We start from the raw sequence: 22,565 nt of genomic DNA, 5'->3' as shown, positions 1-22,565 counted from the left end.
TTGTTTACAAAAATTTACATAGTGCGGGTAACTATTTTTGGGCCCGTTATAAAGTTACGTTTGGGCCGAGCCTGCCCTGACCATCCATAAATCTTACTGAGTAGTGAGTACATGCGACAAAGAACCATTGCTACTTGAATATTTTTACTCTTTATTTTCTTAAATTAAATAATGGGTTGATATTCACAAATTTAATATTCCTTTAAACTTGGAAATGGTGGTGACCTCTAGTGCTTAATAGTCAAACTTTTTTATTTGGAAAAATACAGAAATCTAGATTCTAATGTAGTAGTTTCGTACAGAAATCTGTAACATTTTAAGCAAAAAAACTTCGACCACTGTCTGATAGATAGCAGCACGTTACATTTTTTTAAATTCAAAGTCGCTTTACTAAATTGTTTTTTTTTAATAAAAATTGTTAGTTGGACAAATTGATAACCGTACCAAATGTGCCAATGTTTGAATGAAGGGTAATATTAGGGATTTCAGTTGAATTTTGGGAATAAAAAATAAACATTTAATACTGATAGCGTTTTATTCGTACATAAAAATATTCATTCATTAAATCGCATCTAAAATAAACTATCTGATAACATTCTGTTTTATACTCTAAAAAATCAACATCATGTTACATCACACAGTCTATAGAAAAACGTTTATAAGGCAATGGTGAAAACCGTACAAAAAGTGTGTTTAAAAATGTTTTCGTCTATGATAATATGATGCAACAGAAAGAAAGTTTGATTTCGTTTCATTGCCATCACTTAGCACCTTAGAAATATTAAAAAATAGAGTAGTCACAGTCATGGATATTTAAAAAATCGCATCAAAAATAAATTAGATTAGAAAAATTGTGCATATAACTCATCTGGCAAGTGAAATCTAATCAAACAGGAACATAAAAGAACGAATTGGTAACTGCAGTTTGTAATCGGCTTAAAATATAAGTACACAACTTGGTTAAAAAATGGCACAATCAATTGCTCCACTTACACTTTAAAAAATCGCGCGCGAACATAACAGTTTTGGAATAACTTAATTGGTCCCTTATTTATACACATCACAGCCTGTAAAATACAAGTTTTATTTCAACTACTAGCACTTTGATTATTTCCCTAAGGCCACGCTGGTCTAACCCACAGCTGTCAAAGGGTTATTCTTAGGCCTCGAATCTGTGGTTCTGCAAAACACCAATCGAAAAACCAAATCACTCACAATCCTCCAAAAATCCTCGATGAAAAGCAACGTGCTACCTACCTTTAGACTACATAGAGAGGACACTACAGTGCACTAAAAGCGAGCAACCACCACCCCCTTACAATACCTGTATATGGAAGATGTAGACGTAGACCTTGACCAAGATACGAGAAAGCCCTCACCTCTTCTACTAGCCCTGCGATATGCCATCACGGCCCTCGTCACGTCATCAGGCGCCAGCAGCGTCTTCAACACCCGGAACACATACCTAAACATTAACACAAATTCAAAAAACACTAAACTCACACAACTCGGCTCTCACCTCGGCAACAAAGCGACAACGCACGACAGCAAAGTCACCAGCCAGTAAGTGGGCCGACTCGTCGCCTTCTGGATTATCCAATACGTGCTAGGCAAGCCGAAACAATTGACGCACAGGGAATTGTACAGGAACGAATAGACGTAAAACGCCCCAATCGAAATCACGATCGAACCCACGTGGATTATGGTCTGAAATTAAACCATTTTCTGTTTTTAAAACTAAATGTGGCCCAAAATACTAAATACCAAGATGCGAAACGAAAATAAGAGAAAATAAATTTTCTGTATTTTTTTTTAATTCTGCGTGATTCCATGCAGTGGCATATTTACATATAGCCTAGGGTGTCAAAAATATCTATTATCTATTATCCCACTGTGCGACAAATAAAACGTCTAGTTCTTCCTAGTCCGTCTGAGATTTAAAAAAGCATTGAAATAAAAAAAACTGGTAAATACATTTCAAACAAAAAAGTTACGGGCAGATAGAACATTAAATTCCCAATGGCTTGAGATAAATGTATCGAAAAATTCGTATCGAAAACTATATTTAAAAAAATTCAATCTTTTATCAATTATTACTCAGTTAAATTTTATATATGTTTTAACAATTTGCATAAAATAATCACTTACCCAAGACCGTATCTCAATGGAGACGTGCAACAACATGACAAACATGCACGCCGTCGTCGCCGTGGTCCCAAACTCAAACATATCGATATCAGAGTCAGCATAAGCCCCCTGACAGATGAAAAAAATACAAAGACTTTGGTAAATGGCATCGGCCATCGTCAACCAAAACGAATAACTCTTGTAGACTTTCCCCAACCGGCCCTGTCTATACAGGTACGGCCTATCCCTCAAGAGTTCCTCAGGAGCGTCCTGATCGTACACTCCTACAACCAACCCAAAAATAAACCCTTAAACAACCCCAAACGGAAAACTCACCAATCGCAAGCGGCGGCAACGACGTAAACAACAAATTATACAACATGAGATACATCTGATCGATCATAACCGAGCCGGAAAACCCGCAAAACAACTGATACCAAAAACACAAAAACACGAACGCCGCATTCTTGTAGAAAAAATACAAAACCATGCGCGACAACCGATCGTAACTCCAATGTCCGTGGACGAGCAACAACCGCTCCAGAAACTTGAACCGGGATAAGGCAAAGTCGGCCGCCATGACGGCCTGCATCCCTTCCTGGCCCGAAATCCCGATCCCGACATCGGCCGTCTGGATCATCGACACGTCATTAGCCCCGTCCCCGATCGCCAAAGTCCGCATTTTCAACTCTTCCTTAACCACTTTAACTATATAAGCTTTCTGGAGCGGAGTCGCCCGACAACACAAAACCGAACTACAGTGAGCGGTCAGTTTCAGAAACGGTTTAGTTAGGTTTGAGCGCCGGTCAAGGATAAAAGTCAGGGTTTTTCCGTCAATCACCAGTGCCTTACTTCGGTTTTTCGGCCCCGAACGGTTCAAATCACGGCGGCTGGTGGTCGGCAACACCGTTTGGATACTAGAGGCTGCGTTTTCAATCTCTGATAAGTAGAACATGATCGTGCTTTCGGCCGTTTCCTTTGACCGTGTCATGAGTTTTAACAACTCCATTTGTGGCGAGAATAATTTACTAGAGTAGGCTATGTTTATGGCGGTTTCTGGCTTATCTCCGGTCAGAACCCAAACGACAATCCCTGCCGACATGAGGGCCGAAAGAGTCTCAGGGACCCCCTCCTGGAGCCGGTCCTCAATCCCCGTAGCCCCCAACAAAGTTAAATTGCACTCAATTCGTGAATAACTCTCCTGAACCTTACGCTCGAAATTATCAAGTGACATGTTCAACTCCCTTTGTTTTTTACTCCACTCTGTATATTCTTGGAGCGACAACACCCGCTTGGCCATTAGTAAAATCCTAAGCCCATCCTTCGAATAATTATTGACGTGGTTTTGCGTCTTGTTGATTAGAATTTTTTGTTCGGAATCGTCCTCAACTGGGGCCAAATAGGGAAAAATGCTACTATCGGCCCCCTTACAAAATAAAATAATTTCCCCAGAAACGGGATGTTTGACGATGACAGACATCCGTTTCCGGATTGAATCAAACGGTAAAACGTCCAAAATCTCGTAAGTCACTCGGCCCTCATCGAAAAACTCGACACAGACCGACGTCGGTGTCCGTTTCAACAACTTGCAGTTGTAATTAAAGGCGGCGTCGACCAACGCCAACTCGTCCGGACTTTCGGCTTCAAAAATCGGCTTCAAATCGTGCGGACTCGGCGTCGACGACCTCAGCTTGGCCTTCTGTTCGTCAGTTAAATTCGTGTTACTCCCTTGTTTGCGCCCCAAAAGCGGCAAACTCAAAAGTTTGGGTTTCTTCACCTCAACATCGGACGACGAACACGACAGTTCGGTCGTCCGCCCCTCGAGATAATTCAAAGGTGGGGAGGGCGTCACCGAACGAGACTCCTCCAGCCGCGTGTACTTATCCGATTGGCTGAACGAGCTCGGCACCGCCTCGATCAAACCCGACGCGTTCATCATGTCGTAATGGGGGTGTCTCGAGCACACGACTGTGTTACAAACGGCTAGTAAAAGTAAAAATTCCTGGATTTTGGCGGCGTGGGTTTGGCGTGTGGTGTAGATTTGTTCGGTGACGGCGCCGACTTGGTTGAGGTCGCTGAGGAGGCGCGGGTTTGCCACCACGCTGAGGGAGGTGAGTTTACCGTTCTTGCCCTCGTCTTCCATTTTCGGGTGGTTGTAGTCGACGCCGGCGATGGCGCAACGACGGAAAATCATCCGGTTTTCGGTCAAAGTGCCCGTTTTGTCCGAGAAGATGTACTGGATTTGGCCGAGCTCTTCGGTGATGTTGAGGGCGCGGCATTCGGTGCGCTTGTCCATGATGGAGTCGTAGAGGTCCACGTTGTGGTGGATGTGGTACACTTGGATGATTTTGCACATTTCGAGGGTTACGTACAGCGATAAAGGGATCATTATCTGCAATGAAAAACAGCTTTTTCTAATTTATCTTTGAGCAAATATTTTTGCGTAAATTTAAATTCAAATTTTCAACAACTTTGAATGTCGAGTTAATTTCAAGTTAAAGATAAAAAAACATATGACTGGAGTTAATTTGGACTTTTTTATGTCAGATCTAAGGTAGGAATTAAGATTAAGGAATTAAAGTAATTTACGTCAAGTGTCAGAAGCGTTAGAAGAGTTTAAGTTGACTCAGAGTAATTTGAGTTTAAGTCAACTCACTATTTAAAAAATGAGCCTAAACTCTAATAGACATATTTATTATAATGCGAAATATGACATTTTGAGTACTTTCAATAATAGTTTTTTCGTCTCGCAGCAAGGAATCGTACGAAATAAGCCGTTTTTATTTAAACTTTTACGTAAATTGTTTTTTTAAACCAGAATAAGGTGATTTCAGTGTGCTATATTGTTGTACAAAGTTTTTATTATAGTATAAAATATTTTCTGATTTTTAGGCAACAAAATTGTATAAAATTAATCCTTTTTTTAAAACTGGTATAAAAACATTTACTATACGAAAGTTATAATCTGTTTTTAATAATAATAATAATAATAATTATAATAATGCTTTTAATAAAAAATTTCCTTCTAAATCAGAGATTTCTAAGCGAGATTAAAGCATATTTTGTGTGTTATATGAGCGTTTTCTTATTTCTATGCAAAGGATCATCTGTAAACTGTGTTTTTAGTCAATGTAAGCCATTTTATAGTTTTATATAGGCAAAAAATTATCTAATGTTAAGCATTTTCCTCTAAACTGGTATATAAACATTCAGTATAGGAATGCAAAGATCGGTATCTAATAATAATAATTGAAATAATAGAACTAAAAGTAATAAAAATAATAATAATAATAATAGACAATAATTATCATTATAATATTTTTTTTAACCAAAGCTTAATTTTTCTGAATTTTTTTGTATGTTATATGGCGTTTTTTCATTTCTACGAAAATGATCATTTATAAACTGGGTTTTCGGTCAAAGTAAGTTGTTTTCTAGTTTTTATGCAAGAAATTGTCTAATGTCATATTGCATAGAATCTTTGGCCATATTATCTAATTTCGCCTCAAATATTTATTACATTATTTGATTTAACAAATAATATAAACATTATTAAAAGTTTAAACTTATTTTTTTTTTCAGATTTTGAATGTAGTTTGTTTTCAATAAATGCAATTTCGGCTTTATTTTAAAATTTTTATTTCTTGTTTATTTTCTTTTCTTTATTCAGAGTTTTATAACACCAATTATGACACTCTTTCCCCTTTGAAAGAGTTATTTTGTTGCATTAATAAGTTTAGTGATAATGATTTTTTGAACATTTAAAAAAAGCAGAACTTAGAAGATTATTAAAAATGTGACTTTTTTTGTACAATCAACTGTAAATCCATATCTAAAGAGGAAACAATCCGGATTAAAGGGTTAGTTTGCAATATTTTCTTATTAGAAAAATTATGCAATATTTTCAACTAATTTAGTGGTACTTTGCTGTGATTTCATGTTTTTTTTATATTCTAGTAGATCCGTTTAAGAAGATGATGCAATGGGACTTTCAACAAACTGTGGCAAAAGAAGATGGCACGAAGATAAGGCATTTTATTTTTTTCTTAAATATCGACATTTGATATTATTTTTCTTATAGATTTTTCAGTTCTTCTTAGGTCTTCGCGTTAAACGTTACTTTTTATTAATTTTTATAATTAAGTTTGGTAACAAACGTCTGTTTTCAGCTTGTAATTAGTCTCTGGTTTATTTTAATATTTTTATTTCAGAAAGTTTTAAGCGCGTATACATTTCGATTTTACAGGATTAGGTTTGGAACAGTTTTGTGACTTGTTATTATTTACTAATCAGCTTCCCGCTACAAAAATCTGAGCGAAAAAAACATGTATTTTTCAATTAGGCTTTGATCAAGAATACAAAATGACACAGAATTTTCTTATTTTTTTTTTGTAGTCATTATCAAGATTTATTACACTTATTAAGATGCGTTTATAGGGCAATAAAATCGAAACAGATAAAACAAATTGGAGATAACAAGTCATCGTGACAATAAAAAACAAACACAAATCGCGCTACCAACCTGTAAAATGATGATATAGGTCCAAAATGCTAAAAACGCCTCCGTCCCTTCGGAGTGCTCGGCCTTGAACGGAGACTCCAACCTATTAAAAATGTTCAACCAAAGCTTACACCCTATGGCACCGATCAGACACAGAACGATCAGAATCAAGACGCACCAGAGCACGTCCTGATTCATTTGTCGTTCCAAGGAAGATCTTTTATATCTTGGTCCTCCGTTATTGAGCATTGCTTTGGTCTCGTGACCCGCATAAACGACGATTCCTTCCACAAAATCGGTATTTTTGAGAAGGCACTCCCTGAGTAGTATATTGTCAGTGCCCACGGGCACTCTCTCACCCGACGGGTGGACGATAGCCCCATGAAAACGATAGATTTTAGTTGTGGGCGCTTCCACTTCCACTTTGCTGCGAAATTTGCTAGGTTCGAACACATCTTGCTACAAAATCAACAAATCATTTTTTTCGAAATTTAAATAAAACTCTCACTTTTGAAACGAATCCGCGGGCGACTTGACGTTGCTTCAAATTCGTTTCACCGTCAAGATGGCCCGTGTCAATGTAACACAAGCCGCTCGGGTCACTAGATCGCAGCAGAAGAATATCAGCTGGGACGACTTCGTTGTTCGAGAGATGGATCAAATCGCCAACTCTGACTTCCTTCCAGAGAACTTTTTTATATCTGGCGGCCTCACTGTGTTAAAAAAATAATGATTTAAACGATTGTAAGCAAAGAAACGCCTCCTATTTACGTTTAATAAATACCTAATTAAGTAACGGTGTTCGATTTGTGACTTTTATTGGTCTAGAATGATTATTTTATGGCGGCGATTATGTCGAGGGTGGAATTATATAATGCAAGGTGATGTCAGATGGGGTTTCCGCAATGAATGATTGATAGTGCATACGAGCTTTCGATTGATTTTGTGTCAATCGTGTGATATTCACGGCCATCCAAACAAATCGGAGAATGTGGGGTACGAGGAAAATTATTCATAAGTTTGTGATTCGATCAGTTTATTTACCACTAGTTTTCAAACTTTCTACCAAAAGTGAGAGTATTTTTAGACGTGAACTTCTCGATTATCTGATGCGAAATCTAATTTTGCTTTTATCGATCTAGAGGCGACATTGAAAAATTCTAGAAATTAATTAGCGTTTCCGATTTACTCATAAACGATAAGATAAAAACTTTTGGCTAATAACTCGTTATTCTTGCCCAAAAACAACCATAAGCAGGTGTTTTAAATTACCAGATTTTTTATTGTCCAATACACGTTTTGTGCTAATAATGTAGTAAACCATTATATGTACAATTTGATTGTTTTTAAAAACAATTAAAAAAAAGTAATTGTGTGGCTAGTTATCGTCACATTTTACAGAACAATTTTCGACGATTTTCTGACAAACAACAAATATGATTTTGTTACTTCTTGGATGGTTATAAAAATAATATTTTTCAAAAAAAAGGTCAAATATTTTATATTTTGCTACCCAGTGTTGCAGAAACATTAACAATATTTTATTTAATTGAATAGCCAAAAGAAAAAAAAATGGATAAAATAACACGATTGTGCAAGTGACAATTAATCGCAACAAAATGTTGTTGCTTTTTTAACATTTTTCAATGTTTAATAAAGAAACTGTGAGTAAAGGTCAATGGATATTTATATTTAGTATGTCTGTGACCTGTAACTAACAACAATAGTTACAATTATCGTATTTTACAAAAGTTACACAACTTCTCACATAATACAGCAGTTGATTGTTTTTAAATTTCGCTTATTAACACATTCACCACATCAGACTTTATTTGATGACAGCAGCTTCTTTTTAGAATCATAAAGAAATTTTTTATTTTATTTTTTTGAATTTTTTTAAATACATATCGAAATAATCCAAGAGACGTAAAACATAGTTTACGATAAAAAAATTGTATTATTTGCCAGTAATTTTTTGTTTGCCTTGTGTTAACCGTTACACAAATATATATTTTTTAAATTTATTGTTCTTGAGAGTAATGGAACAACTGCGCTCTCTGGCGACGTTAACGAAACTATAGAGAACGGGAACGTTTTATTTGTACGTCGTTTCACCTCCTAACCTTTAGATATCCGTAGCTGGACCAAAAACTCAGCCCTTAAGAAAGTTTTTATTAGTTTTGCTCAGCTTGAATAATTTAGATCGACATGACCGTGGATATAAATTACTGTGTGTGAAAAAAAAACTCAATTCGCCGACTAGAAAAAGTGTAAATGTTAATTGTATTCACGAAGTTATGTAGTATGATTCACTTTACGTTATTGATGAATAATGTTATAAGTAATAATCTAAAAGCTATCCACCCGCAGACACAACATTTTTTTGTAAAGCTTACATTTAGAATCACTGACGGCTAATAAAAATCCCTTTAAAAATCTTTATTATCAATCATAAGTCTTCACATTCCTCATCGATTAGCGTCCGACTTATCAATTTCCCTTGCAAAGAAAACCCACATTCTTGCATTTCTCATTAATTAATCATTTCCCGACCTTGGCACCTCCCCCTGCACTAATCGACATTCACCCCCTCATTTAATTGATCCACGCATCGAAATCGCCGATAGCTCCCTATTACTTAACCAAGATAATGAGCGTTCATTCAATCAAATCAAACTCGAACCCCTCACGACCTTGACCGACTGATACACCCCTCGTTTCATCAGAAGCGACAACAATTGATAAAATCTACAAGTCGGACAATTAAAAAACCCCAAACGAATTATGTTTAAAGTCGTGTTTTATGAACTTTAAGTCACGCGATCCGCACTAAATCATTAGCGCATTCGATGTTGTTGCGGCACCAACAACTCCGGACTCCCCGGAATCACGAAATGTAGGCCGCGACGACGATTTGCATAAGGGGTCGAAGTACCGGAACGGCGATTTTTCTTCGCCAGTGGTGACGTCACTCTTTTCCACTTTTCTCTTATCGGAAAATCGCGACGCGGTGTGACGTCAAACCGACGATTATTATTAGAAATGTGAGGGTATAATGCCCGAGTATTTTTAAATTGTAATTAGCCACCAGGAGAGAAATTATTTATAATACCAACCGATTCGGCCCGGCTATTAATACAAAGAAAATTTCCAGGGGCTTAGCCTCAGCCACCACAAAAAATATTTAATTAAGATCAACATTAGTTCGTTAGCAAAACATTCGTGTGGGACTTATGAATGCAATAAAAGAGTTTTTCTGCTGACATGAACGCAAACATTGGGAGAGAACCACTGATTATTGTTACGTTGCAAACTTGATGTACTTGGCACGATTAAAAGCGGTTCAGAACAGGCGCACTTAGCGAAAGCTGTGATAAATCGTCCATTAAATTTGATTCTTGAATAAATTCGTCCCTCGGACTATTTTTAGGCGCGCAAAGAGGGCAATTTGCTGCTCAAAAAATGCACAGATTTATGTTGTGTAAATGGGTTAATGATTTACAAGAGCCGAAAAAACGTAAGGATTTTGACAAACTGTGTCAATTATTTTAAAGATAGAATTGGAATGTCGTATTTGCCATCGGTTGCATAATCAGAAGCGACAGATGTTTTTCGATTTTGAGGTCATGTGTTATTTTTTATCATGTTTTAATTTAAAAAAAAGCGATTAACAAGAGTGTCGATCAACAAAAAAGGCACGAATCCGGTTTCCGACCATACCTATATGGCTGTTCCGAATTCACATATGGAAAGTAAAAGTTGATTATACAAGGGTCAAAACTCCCCAAGGACACCGAGGCAGGCCAAGGACAAACCGCATTATCACTCTGTATTTTTAATACCGCGGCAATTGTTTATCAAATTGTAAACGTGTGCTAGTGGATGTTTATTTAATGAAATAATTCCGACCATTCTGGAACGAATCCAAAGAGCACTTTGAATATTTCAGTTCCCGATGGGCGTTTTTTCGAATATAATAATGTCAAAGTATCACCCATGAGTGTAATACGGAGTGAAGCTGAAAAATTCATCGGTTTGCACTCTCCCACAATACGATGACGGCACGCAAACGGTTAACAGTTAACGTTTGTGGGTCGGACATGACCGGGTTATTTTACAAAATATTAAGTTCAGCGACTCGCGACATAACGACAATATTTACGTCGCACGTGCGAGACTTTTCAACAGATTTCTGCAGAGTTGAAGGATTTTTTTGAGTAAATATTGAGAGATCTTTGGTCGGCGGTCGTTGCTCGATGTCTCACAACGGGTTTAGATTTTATCCTAAATGAGCCATGAAAAATGAAAAGTTAATGACTGTCACTAATCGATAAGGAAGTGATTTTTTAAAACATCACATTTTACAAAAAAAAATTAGCACGTTTAAAATTAAAAATTTATTTTATTGTTTTATTGACTTCATAGCCATTTTTTATTCAACAGCTGTATTAAATAATAGTTTAATATTAAAATTATAATTAGGAATAAAATGAATAACAAACGATTGTCTGTCGAAATTGATACAAAGCATTTGCCTCGTTTCAAAACAGACAGAAAAACAAATTTACATTTCTGTCCAAACACACAATCGACCACGAGATATCAGTTGAAATTAAAATAATCAAATGTTTCGAAGGCCACTGAAATCGAATACTTTTCTTTTAATTATTTTGCGCGATATTAATAATTAGTCCGGCCCACTGATGGAATTTGGGCGAATTACGGCAAGTTCAAAAAATTATTGCCGAATGATAAAAGGTCAAGGCGACGATAAAAATTCAATCCGCTTGGAGATCGTGTCCAATTGCTGTTTAGTCTGGACAATATGAATAAAATCCTTGAATCGGCTTCTAGATCAGCGATCAGAGCCAAACCTCGACTCTTCATTTTTGTGCAGAAATCGCATTTTTCTCGCCTAAATAGGCGAAGGTCGCTAATTGTCATCCGACGAGGTCGTGAGATAATCCAAGCGAAAGTCGGATAAAATCCCAATAATTTTGCGACATTTTTTATTCCTTCACCTTGACGAGTAACCAACATTGTTCTTGGTCATTTGGATTATTGTACAATAATGTTTCGTTTGTTTGCTTTCATGTGTCATATCGATCAGAAACGAATGTTTCGTGTCTTCGGCTCGCCGTTGTTTGTCGATTTGTGTGTCAAGTTCGGAGGGAGGAATTTTGGATTTTAATTAAACTGTGCATTATGAATAGAACATTACACGAGGTACGGTGTAATAAAGCTTATGAACTATTATTATTAAAAGTCAGATTCCCTCAACGGTTGGCCTGATTTTACAACTGGTTTATGTCGGTTTTATTTTAGACGAGTTTTACGAAATTTACGAAAACGGACAACAAAATGTAAATTATTTACAACGAGGGCTGAAATATGGACAACGATGCGTTATTCTGTCAGAAGCAGCTGCACTCTTGCAAAATTTGGTCACAACATTGGCAAAGTAAAACTAACACGATTTTAAATTAAAAATTCGAATGACTTAGTCAAAAATATCCTGCTGTGAGAGTGGCTTATGTCCACAATTATTTTATTTTTATTCTTATTAAACAAATAATAAGTTTCTGAAACAATGAGAGATTTACGTAGTTTATACTAGTTTATACACTTTATGTGTACCTACCTACAGAGTTTAATTTCGCCTTGCATGTTCGAAACGTTTTCTTTATCTTATCGCATTTTCTTTTGTTTCATTTTTCCGTTGTTGCATTTGTCTCCATTATTCTTTTAATGCATTTTTTCAATCATAATAAAAATTAACAACCGTGTTTTATTCAGTTTTTATTAACCAAAAAAGGTGTTATCGTCAATTTAAAACATACGGACTTTGGTCATATTTTTTTCAAGCTTTAGGTCTTTGATTCCAGTTAAAAAAACAGTTGAAAAACAAGTACTAAAAGTGAGTTTCATTCGTTGCTGTTTTCCCGACTTCGCTCCATTTCTTTGTACGACGATTCAATGGCATAATTCATTCCGTATTTTATCATTATCGCCGTCTGTCGATCTATTCATGACCTTTCATGGAACGAGACCATTTAAACAAATTAATGACGTGTTTTCTTCCAGCAAAACAATATGTATTTGGAGCAACATTTGACTATTTTATCTGTTTACACTTCGCTATTTTTCCCAATAAATCGGAAAACGCCCATCAGATATCAAATATCAATAACTAATACGAGTCGAAATCACGAACAAACAATCCGATAAAAATCCTCGTCATGTCCCACTGACACCTTAGCGATTTCCAATCAAAATTCATTTAATACCGGAATCAAACCAGGTTAAGTAACCGCGCGTTGTTACCGATCTTTTGAATCACAAAACGCAACATTATCTCGATCAGCTGGCGAGAGAAAGTCATATAATATTTCGTCACAAACACGACAACCTCGATCAAATATCGTACCCTGTTCGGATAAAAATTTCATTCGAAAATTCGAAACAAAACCTGAGCCAAGTTCAACGAACCGAATTAATTAATCGCCGACTCGTTTCGAAATTGTTCGTGTCAGCGCAGCGTTTTCTGTACAATTGCCAAACATTTCAAAAAGATCTCAGAAAAAAAAGTGTCCTCGTCTGGAACCGTCAAGTTAACCAAACCGTCACTTCCGTGTTATAGTATAGTGGAAATTTTCTGGTGTTTAAAAATCAGATACGTAAACTAGCGCCTCCTCAGTGACACTCTTGACGTTTCTTCTGTCACAATAAAAGGCGCCACTGTAGCAGCGAAGCCAACTTACCTCTGATATATCCTACATGTCGAGTTATTTATCCTCTTATCACTCGCATGCCTTCTGCGATCTTCGAATAAATCCTTCACAGCCGTCACACCTAACACGAACATAACCGGAATCATCGCGATCTCCTTCCCGAACGCATTTATCGCCGGAAACCAATTGAGCAACACGATAAAAATAAAATACAAATTCGCGACGCGATGAAACTGTTCGAGCAAATTTCGCGGCAAAAACGACAAAAGCGTATATTTTGTAGTCCTGATTTTATTATTCGGCCTCTTGCCGTTCGGGTGCTCCTTCCGCGGCGTCTTGGGGGGCACTAGGTGGTTCGGCACCACTATCCTATACCTACACAAAAAAATCATCAACCCGTGTCACCTACAGTGTATCCTTCATTTGCTTAGCTACCGTATTCAAATAAAAATAAATATACAGTCATCACATAGCATGGTCACATTAGAGAGGTTTTACTGTAGATCCCCAATAAAATTACCGATCGGGTGACTAAGTAGACAAAAGATACACCATAAAAATTTTCCCTCGTACCTTTCCTCCGGCTCGGACTTGGGTGACCGCCTCAGCAGTACACACAGCAACCGCCGCCACCACGGGGGCGGCGCCGACCGCCGCAAGGTATAAATACTCTCCGATCGCGACGCCTGCCGACTGTGCCCCTTGGCGGAGACCTTCGAGACACTACCCCCGACGACATTTTCGCTGTCTTTATGTCCAGGAGGTAGTATGAAGTCAGTTTTGGAACCAACTCGGCTATGGCCGGGCCGAACGGCTTCAGCCCCGATTTGGCCTTGTGAGAAAGCACGTTGGTGTCCGCGGCCCCCTTTGAGGGCCGACGGCCGGCCAACGACACCCGCTGAACTGCTACCACCAAGAGAAGTACTACCTCCATGGCTGATGCTACGGAGGTGGCCACGGCTTTCAGGGGAACGGACTTCAGGAAATGTGTACGTGGAGCATTGGGCCGGGGGTGGTGGTGGTGGAGGCGCCGTCGGAGGGTTTGACGGACCGGTGGGCGGCTCGGGGTTGCAGAAGTTTGACATCGTTTGCGTTCTGCGAGAAATGCAAATTTATGCAAATCGGGCAATTAAATGTTTCAATTAAAAATGAATAAAAATACGATGATTCAAAAATAAATTAAAAAATATCAAGGAAGGATTCACTGAATAAAGACCGCATTTTGATTAAATAACATTTTTACGGCAATTAGCTAACTTCTCTATTAAGTAAATTTCCCAAAATGGTTATTTTTTCTATTTTTTCTAAAAAAATGGTCACAAATAGACAATGGGAAGTAACCAAAAATGATGAAGTGCCCAATAATTGTATGAATTAGTGACTTGCGGCTAACTTTAGGCTTTCTTTCACAAAAAAGATTACGCAACCATGCAAATAACTCTCAAACAAATCCGAACGGCTAATGGCTTTTTCTAGTTTATTTATTTACGACTAAAGTGTCTGAACGACTTGCTAGCACGGCAAAAATGCGTGGAATTTTCATCCTAGTTTCGCGAATTCCGCGAAGCATTCGACACAAACACGCTTCGGATGTAGATAAAGGTTAAATAAGATAACAGGGGGTTTAGGTTTTTAATCACCGAATCCGTCTTTTTACGGTGACGATAACTCACAAGCCTACGCTTTTCCAATCGTTGCCAAACATTTAAACGTGACATAACCGGCGTTTATGTAAATTAAATTGCGACAGTGTAAAAATGCCGAGATCGAAAGGAGTCCAAGAGTCTTGATCATCGCGCAGCGGTGTTTTTGAACTTTGCGACCAGATACGGATTCCCGGAAGCTGGCGGTACTTACAGTTAACTGTCTTTGAAGCAGTTTGGGTATTTCTGGACGAAATTGCGCGAATTTCTTGACGCAAGAGGACGGTTTGCACCATTCGATCAGAATAAACATAGCTATATTTGGATTATTTGCCAAAGCAAAGCAATCTTAACGAAACCGGATATAGTCACTCTAGCCGTTCCTCTGGTCGTTTTGTGAAAATAATGAAGTCAGTAGGTGTGACACCTTCAAGGTCCACCTAGTCCTCTCAATTCAAAACCGATTCAATAGTTTCGGGGAAGCTAATCTCATAATACCACCGAATAAGACAATCGTCACAATCAAATCGTCTCGGAAAAAACCTGGCGAGTGTTGAACCAAGAACGCGCGTTTTGAACTTCCCTCCAGGAGCATCCACAAAAGGGCATTACGGAGATAAACACACGACTGGTCTCCAGCATCCCAGCGGAAATTTTACCTTATCTTTCATAACTTGACTGAAATCCAGATCCGGACGACTTCCTTTCAGATTTACACGTAAATTAATCACTGGAAAATGAAGTCACACGTGTGATACTAAAAAATAAGGTTCAGGACACGCAAACACCAACTTCTAAACTCGCACACGTCGAACTATTTTCACTGAACCAACCAATGGGTTGAAAACCCCACGCTTCCCCCACGAAACGTTACGTCACCAAGCGTCAAAAAACGAACGCCAACATTGGGTAAACAAAATTACTGATTAATTTCAATTAAAAATCATGAGATTATGTGGACAAAATTGGGGAGTTTAATGATTTGGAGTAAATTAGGGTAACGGCTTGCACAAAATACTCAAAGTAGTACCAGAAAAAACGTTTATTACTCATTACATTAAGCCCGACGGAAAAAAAGATTCTAAAAACGAGTTTGCTCCCGAGTGATCTTCCGGCCGAAAATCGTAACTAATCGACTGTGCATAAAAAGATCGACGGGAAAAACTGCCAGTTAATTACTGTTGAACAATTGATCAATTTTTTAGTTTAGTTGAGACATGTGCTGAAAGGAGTATTTTTTTTTCGGTTTTGCGGGCCTGCGGTCGCGGGCGCGGGGGAGTGAGCCTGTTGGTGTTTTTGGTGCGGTTTTGTTGGCGCCCGTCTGTCATAGCCCATTGACGTGACGTATCACTTCGTTAATTCTTCTCTCCGTATTATCAATAAACCAGTGAAAAATGGATGAAGAATACGATGCCATCGTCCTGGGCACCGGCCTAAAAGAGTGTATTTTGTCGGGTATGTTGTCCGTGTCCGGCAAGAAGGTGCTCCACGTAGACCGGAACAAGTACTACGGGGGTGAGTCGGCATCCATCTGCCCCTTGGAGGAGCTGTTCTCCAAGTTCGGGGCGCCGGCCCCTGACGAGTCCTACGGCCGGGGCCGCGACTGGAACGTGGATCTCATCCCGAAGTTCCTGATGGCCAACGGGCAGTTGGTCAAGTTGCTCATCCACACGGGCGTTACTCGCTATCTGGAGTTCAAGTCGGTGGAAGGGAGCTACGTGTACAAAGGGGGCAAGATCTCGAAGGTCCCGGTGGACCAGAAGGAGGCGCTGGCGTCGGACCTCATGGGGATGTTCGAGAAGAGGCGGTTCAGGAACTTCCTGATCTACGTGCAGGATTTCCAGCAGGAGGACCCGAAGACTTGGAAGGATTTCGATCCCAATACGGCCGATATGCAAGCGCTGTATGATAAGTTCGGGTTAGATAAGAATACGCAGGATTTTACAGGGCACGCGTTGGCTCTGTTCAGGGATGACGATTACTTGAAGAGGCCTGCGTTGGAGACCATCAACAGGATTAAGCTGTATTCGGATTCCCTGGCCAGATACGGCAAGTCGCCGTATTTGTACCCCATGTACGGGCTTGGAGAACTGCCACAAGGTGAGTCACGCTTGGCTGCAGAGGCAACGGTACAAGAAAAAGACGGGTTCTTGCAAACATTCTCTCAACACTTGAATGAGTCGCTTTATTAAATTCTTAATTCCCAATTCTTAGGATTCGCGAGGCTGTCCGCCATCTATGGGGGCACCTACATGCTGGACAAGCCCATCGACGAGATCGTCCTGGGTGAGGGGGGCAGAGTCGTGGGGGTGCGTTCGGGCACCGAGGTGGCCAAATGCAAGCAGGTCTACTGCGACCCCACTTACGTGCCCGACCGAGTGCGCAAGAAGGGGCGCGTGGTCCGCTGCATCTGTCTCATGGACCACCCGATTGCCAACACGAAAGACGCTCTCTCCACCCAAATCATCATTCCACAGAAGCAAGTCGGCCGAAACTCCGACATCTACGTGTCGTTGGTCAGCTACACGCACCAGGTGGCTGCCAAAGGCTGGTTTGTGGCGATGGTGTCCACCACCGTCGAGACCGACAATCCCGAAATCGAGATTAAGCCCGGCTTGGACCTTTTGGGTTCGATCCGTCAGAAGTTCATCTCGGTTTCGGATTATTACGAGCCGACTGATGACGGGCTGCAGTCGCAGATTTTCATTTCGCAGTCGTATGATGCAACAACTCATTTCGAGACGACTTGTTTGGATGTTTTGGATATTTTCAAGCGTGGCACGGGCGAGGAGTTTGATTTTTCGAAGATTAAGCACGAGTTGGGCGATGAGGAACAATAATGGATTTGGTTGAGTTTGGTTAAGAGTAGGTATTCTATGTGCAAGTTTTTTTTATATGGTTCTGTTTTGTTTACACCGCTGCATTGATACTCTACTTGCTATACAAAATAATTCCGTGGCTTGGGCCCAAGCACAATTAATTTGTATATACAGTAAAAATTTATACCTTAGTGAATAAAATAATTGCTTAATTTTAAGGATCCTGATGTGCAAACTAAAGCATTAGCTTGACTATAAAAACGAGAATTGTTAGTAATGAATTTTTTTATTTGCAAAATGGGGTTTTATTGTAACTCATTATGTCGAAAAGTGTATTTATAGCTTTATGTTCTATTAGATATGCATGTCTGACATAATCTTTGGTGATATGGCACATTGATATGTATTATGTGATGGATCAAATATACCAAAAATACGGAAATTTTGTGTATTGAATCACTGAGCTTCGCATTCCATATTATCATAGGTTTTAATGTTCACGAAATGTTAATAGATCGTGTTTTGTGAAAATTATCGTCGCAGTATTTCTGCTATTCGTCCTCATCACATTACGCTATCCAGTCCCTATCTCGTAGTAGGAATACTGTGAACTCTTGTTGTAAAATATTTACAAAAAGAAATAAAAATCTTCAAAAGGGAAACACGGACTTTTCCTACACCTCACAAACAAAACACTTTTTTCGTACATTGTTTAATTAACAAACCAACAAAAATCGGAAACAATCAAGTTCAAGTCAACTGTTTTTAATTTCAACACAATACAAGTTATTATCACGACACCCTACAAAAAATCGTCCGTCACCGCCCACAACCGACGAAAAAACCTCCCCCGGCAACCCCAATTGAGCCCCCAACTCACCCCTAAACGTCACCACAAACAAACGACCCGAATTCCCCGCCACAATTATAAAATCGCCCGAAATGAACGGAGTTGTTAAACAATCATCTAAGTTAAGCACGAATTGGGGCTCAGGGGCTTCACTTTCAATTTTTAACACGTACAAATTACGATCATGTGACCCTAAAAATAGAAAATTGTCTCGTCTGGCGAAAGACGAGTATAAATGGCCCCCTGTATCAAACTGCCATAATTTGCGGCCATCTAAAGCCATACATATGACGCTTCCGGTTACATTTGGCCATAAAATGCACCCGTTGTGGGTGCACGGAGCCCCAAAAATCGGACTTCCGGTTTTGTATTGCCATAAAATAGCACCGGAAGTTTCCGAAAGGCAGAGACAAGTGCCACAAATCGTGGCCACGTAAATGTTTTGGTTTAAAAGTAGAGGTTTTGAAATCACACTTTCGGAAACAAACGAGGTCCAAACAACGCCTCCTTGCTAAAAAAACAAAAATTATATAGTGCCGTAAGTAATAATTTACGGTACCATAATATCGACGCAATGGATGTGCTTATCGTAAGACCCGAAAATGATTCTTGCGCCACTGGAGCACAAAATTGGGGTGCACTTGACCCTGTCATTTGTCTTATAAGCCCATTTGATTGAATTTGATGCGAAATCAAGACAGTATAAATTGCCATCAAAGCAAGTCACGTATAGGTAGTTATTGTGGTAGCAAGGAGTGCTTTCGACGACGTCTGGAAGGACAAATTTGGCGATTTCGTGGCCACTTTGCGTGTCTAAAATGGCAAAAATGTGCGAAAACGCCCCAACGGCGACTAACTCGCGTCCACTAAAATTTTAATTATAGAAAGTGTTCAATAATTGAAAAAAAATACTTGTGAGAAAAAACGAGAGGTGTTGAGTCGACGCAAGCCTCCAAGTTATAGCTCCAAGCAATTTTTAATTCAATTCCGATGTTGCTATTTTTTATTTTTTTCTCATTTTTCGGGGGCGGTTCAGTTTGTGGTCTTTTTTGTACGACTTTAACGTCACGTAAAATATCAATACAGGTGTTTAAGTCACTTTCAAACAAATGAGTCACTAAATCGGGACAAGCTGCCCCTGTTTCGTCCTCGAATTCGCTCAAAAATTGCACTGCAAGAATCGAGTTGCCCCCAAGTTCGAAAAATGTGTTTTTATCAAAATTTCGAACACCAAAATATTTACAAATCAGTGTTTTAAAAATATCAACTTGTCTCTTATCGGTTCTATTTCGATTCAAATAAATCGATTCGAGAGAGTTCTTATCGGTTTTTCCATGCGAAGTGATTGGGCACTTTCGAATGATATCGATAAAATCAGGGAAGTATTGTTTCGGTAAAGTGTGTAAAAGTTTAATCCTGACCTTATCTAAAACCTTGCTTTTGGTACTGTTATCGCAGTTTTCGACTATCAAAAAAAGTAAAAGCTTTGTGCGGGTTTTAGACCACACACAAACGTTCCGTAACCCTGTCTCGTCCAATACCATTGTTTCAATTTTACTTAATTGTACTTTATGGCCCAAGCGTTTAAAAACATCGTTTTTGCGCCCTTTGTAATAAATCTTCTTATCAGAAATAAACCCGATGTCACCAGTAGCCCGAAAAACTGGTGTTTTGTGATGAATTTTCTCATCACCCACGAAGCAAATTCGGGTCGAACTCCCAATGAAAATTTCTCCTTCACCATTTTCCACAACCCGTCCGAAATCATCCCTTAACTCCACAATAGTGTCGTCTAATTCCTCCCCGAGCGGTACTTCCCCTAAACCTTCCGCGACTTCGCAAACAGTGGCCCAACATGACACTTCAGTGACTCCGTACAAATTAAAAATTCGCAAAAAATCCGACTTTTGATAAGCGAGAAGAGATAAAGGGAACGGTTCGCCCCCAAAAGCTAGGATTTTTAATTTTGATTTTTGGAGAAAATCACTGATTTGTGTCTCCGACCATCGTAGAAATAGAGACGGGACGATTTGGAGGACAGTGGCCCCATTTTGGGGATGGAACAACGTCTGGTGGAGACGCACCGGATTGATTTGGTTCTTAGGGGGCGTTATTAAGAGACAAGCCCCATTTTCGAGGGCGAGCAACAACTCGATCATTGAGGGGTCAAAAGTGAGCGGGGTGCCGAAGTAAATCGTATCGGAAGCCCCGATTTTGAATATTTTACTCAAATGTTTGACGTTGCGTTCAATACTTGAGTGAGTAACCCTCACAAACTTGCTCACACCTGTACTGCCTGATGTTCGAATTATGTAAAAAATATTCGGATAATTCGTTACGTGAGTCACTTTGTGTTTGTTCAAGACGAGTTTTTGGCCATTTAGTAATAAAGTGGCGACGGTGTTATTGCCCGAAGCGAAAGATAATGACCAGAGAAGCCCCAAATTTGTTGTAATTGACTCAGTTTCGTCACACAAAAAAATAAAACAGTGGTGCAATTCCTGTAAACTGATTGGATTTTATGCCAGGAATTATTGCGATAGCGATACCCACCTTAAAATAATCGAAGGAATGTAAATATTGTGATTCATTGCAAGACCTATGCATTGGTGTTTTTCTGTGACATGCACCGATATGAACTGGGTTATCGAACTACGTAATGAATTGACGTCTTTGTAACTAAGAGCACTTAGAACGGTGCCACAGTCACTCAAAATTATCGCTCGGTTTTCTGGAGCCCCCATTTTTGAAAAACTTGGGTTATGTCAGCGGAGGGAAGTTAGGCACAAATCATTTGCAAAACTTGAAAAAATATCATTATCATTGAGGGGTCTTGGTTGTTAATATCTTTACTTTTTTGGTCTGTGTCTTTGCAATTTTTTGTGTTTTAAGTCACACAGAACTCATTGGAATTTTAAATCTGATTGCGTTTCCACTCCTTGGCAATTTCGTGCCAACTTCACGCGTATTATGACATTTGGTGAAAGTCAGCTGACGTTTGTTTATCAAAATTCTCGTTGCAATTCCTTCTAATTATTTCAAAATCCGTTACAAACCCCCTTTGTTTCAAGCCCCCCAGATTTTAATAATTCATTTGTGTTAATTTAAAACGGTGAGTAAAATCGGTCATTCCTTTGTTCCTCCAGCCGAGGTCATTGTCTTCCCTTATTACGTAGACGACAATGGGGCGCATTTTCCTCGAGCATATGGGTGGCACTCGCCTTTTTTCCTGCGCCCGCTGCGACACGAACCTAACAAATCGCTCTGAACTGATCAGCACCCGCTTCACGGGGGCCACAGGCCGTGCCTTCCTCTTCAGCAAAGTGGTAAATTTGACCTACAGTGAGGTCCAAGACAGGGTCATGCTGACAGGTCGCCACATGGTAACTACCATCAACTCCAAGGATGGGCAGGTCGTTAGGGTCTGTTGCAGGTGAGGGACGTCTCCTGCAAGGCTTGCGAGGCGAAGCTGGGGTGGATGTACGAGTTCGCAACTGAGGAAAACCAGAGATATAAGGAGGGAAGGGTTATTCTGGAGAGGGCGTTGGTGACTGAGAGCGACGGGATGGAGGAACGGGGCTACAATGACCGCCAACACTAGTTAGTTAGGGCTAGATTATCAGGGTTTTTGTATGGTTGGTAGTGATAGTGCAATTTTTCGGGTTTTTTCAATCAACCAATCGTAACCGTATAAGTGATACAAACCTTCAAGTGTTCATTCTGTCTCGGAGTTTTGTAATTTTTTTGATACTTGTAATAAGCTAGTTTTAAGTCGTTCTATGTAGGTTTATTTCATCTCGTTTAATAAAAATCATTAGCAAAAATAACAGCGTTTATTTAGGCGGCCTTGGTTTTTATGTGTGGAATAAACACAACAAGTATACAAAACAGATG

At 39.3% G+C, this 22,565-nt stretch overlaps 4 protein-coding genes across 10 annotated transcripts; 2 read left to right on the top strand and 2 right to left on the bottom strand.

The window, feature by feature from the left end:
• Nucleotides 1-516: 516 nt before the first annotated feature.
• LOC656757 (phospholipid-transporting ATPase VD) lies at nt 517-15,879 on the bottom strand. 4 transcript variants are annotated; one of them, XM_064359010.1, is made up of 11 exons: nt 15,662-15,879; nt 13,933-14,454; nt 13,390-13,734; nt 7,137-7,341; nt 6,650-7,087; nt 2,464-4,519; nt 2,149-2,411; nt 1,520-1,707; nt 1,380-1,465; nt 1,258-1,324; nt 517-1,180 (listed from the first exon to the last, which is right to left on the bottom strand). In XM_064359010.1, the coding sequence occupies exons 2-10, from the start codon at nt 14,442-14,444 to the stop codon at nt 1,281-1,283; spliced, it is 4,137 nt and encodes a 1,378-aa protein (XP_064215080.1). In that variant the 5' UTR covers nt 14,445-14,454; nt 15,662-15,879; the 3' UTR covers nt 517-1,180; nt 1,258-1,280. The 4 variants fall into 4 exon arrangements, with proteins under 4 accessions (XP_064215080.1, XP_064215079.1, XP_008192018.1 ...); XM_064359009.1 differs by having other exon boundaries at nt 1,258-1,465; nt 15,662-15,878; XM_008193796.3 differs by lacking the exon at nt 1,258-1,324 and having other exon boundaries at nt 1,325-1,465; nt 15,662-15,878.
• Nucleotides 15,880-16,299: 420 nt separating this feature from the next.
• Nucleotides 16,300-18,483, top strand: Gdi (GDP dissociation inhibitor). Its single transcript, XM_963188.5, has 2 exons — nt 16,300-17,102; nt 17,217-18,483. Exons 1-2 carry the CDS (start codon nt 16,397-16,399, stop codon nt 17,840-17,842), a joined length of 1,332 nt encoding a protein of 443 aa, XP_968281.1. The 5' UTR covers nt 16,300-16,396; the 3' UTR covers nt 17,843-18,483.
• On the bottom strand, nt 18,125-21,651 carry Aasdh (Aminoadipate-semialdehyde dehydrogenase). Of its 3 annotated transcripts, XM_015979182.2 has the most exons (5): nt 21,525-21,651; nt 21,225-21,473; nt 19,584-21,179; nt 19,231-19,537; nt 18,125-19,182 (listed from the first exon to the last, which is right to left on the bottom strand). In XM_015979182.2, the coding sequence occupies exons 2-5, from the start codon at nt 21,413-21,415 to the stop codon at nt 18,577-18,579; spliced, it is 2,700 nt and encodes an 899-aa protein (XP_015834668.1). In that variant the 5' UTR covers nt 21,416-21,473; nt 21,525-21,651; the 3' UTR covers nt 18,125-18,576. The 3 variants fall into 3 exon arrangements, with proteins under 3 accessions (XP_015834668.1, XP_064215082.1, XP_015834669.1); XM_064359012.1 differs by lacking the exon at nt 21,525-21,651 and having other exon boundaries at nt 19,584-21,172; nt 21,225-21,413; XM_015979183.2 differs by lacking the exons at nt 21,225-21,473; nt 21,525-21,651 and having other exon boundaries at nt 19,584-20,958; nt 21,011-21,122.
• Nucleotides 21,626-22,498, top strand: Ype (Yippee). Of its 2 annotated transcripts, XM_008193795.3 has the most exons (3): nt 21,626-21,783; nt 21,848-22,054; nt 22,105-22,498. In XM_008193795.3, the coding sequence occupies exons 2-3, from the start codon at nt 21,854-21,856 to the stop codon at nt 22,270-22,272; spliced, it is 369 nt and encodes a 122-aa protein (XP_008192017.1). In that variant the 5' UTR covers nt 21,626-21,783; nt 21,848-21,853; the 3' UTR covers nt 22,273-22,498. The 2 variants fall into 2 exon arrangements, with proteins under 2 accessions (XP_008192017.1, XP_968128.1); XM_963035.4 differs by having other exon boundaries at nt 21,631-22,054.
• Nucleotides 22,499-22,565: the final 67 nt, after the last annotated feature.

The sequence above is a fragment of the Tribolium castaneum genome, chromosome 9, assembly GCF_031307605.1.
Source record: "Tribolium castaneum strain GA2 chromosome 9, icTriCast1.1, whole genome shotgun sequence".
NCBI classification, from domain to species: domain Eukaryota; kingdom Metazoa; phylum Arthropoda; class Insecta; order Coleoptera; family Tenebrionidae; genus Tribolium; species Tribolium castaneum.
The sequence above is the reverse complement of the archived record's forward strand: the minus strand, read 5'-3'. Positions and strand labels throughout refer to the sequence as shown.

Excerpts from the sequence above, each read along its gene's own strand:
- Gdi (XM_963188.5), top strand. The coding sequence starts at position 16,397 with ATGGATGAAGAATACGATGCCATCGTCCTGGGCACCGGCCTAAAAGAG. Across the intron at positions 17,103-17,216 it reads GCTTGGAGAACTGCCACAAG|GATTCGCGAGGCTGTCCGCC; the intron begins GTGAGTCACGCT and ends CCCAATTCTTAG.
- Ype (XM_008193795.3), top strand. The coding sequence starts at position 21,854 with ATGGGGCGCATTTTCCTCGAGCATATGGGTGGCACTCGCCTTTTTTCC. Across the intron at positions 22,055-22,104 it reads TGCTGACAGGTCGCCACATG|GTGAGGGACGTCTCCTGCAA; the intron begins GTAACTACCATC and ends GGTCTGTTGCAG.
- LOC656757 (XM_008193796.3), bottom strand. The coding sequence starts at position 14,444 with ATGTCAAACTTCTGCAACCCCGAGCCGCCCACCGGTCCGTCAAACCCT. Across the intron at positions 13,735-13,932 it reads AAGTCCGAGCCGGAGGAAAG|GTATAGGATAGTGGTGCCGA; the intron begins GTACGAGGGAAA and ends TTTTTTGTGTAG. Across the intron at positions 1,181-1,324 it reads TCTACATCTTCCATATACAG|AACCACAGATTCGAGGCCTA; the intron begins GTATTGTAAGGG and ends GGTGTTTTGCAG.
- Aasdh (XM_015979182.2), bottom strand. The coding sequence starts at position 21,415 with ATGGGGGCTCCAGAAAACCGAGCGATAATTTTGAGTGACTGTGGCACC. Across the intron at positions 21,180-21,224 it reads ATTCCTTCGATTATTTTAAG|TTTACAGGAATTGCACCACT; the intron begins GTGGGTATCGCT and ends AAATCCAATCAG. Across the intron at positions 19,538-19,583 it reads CCTCTCGTTTTTTCTCACAA|TGGACGCGAGTTAGTCGCCG; the intron begins GTATTTTTTTTC and ends TTAAAATTTTAG.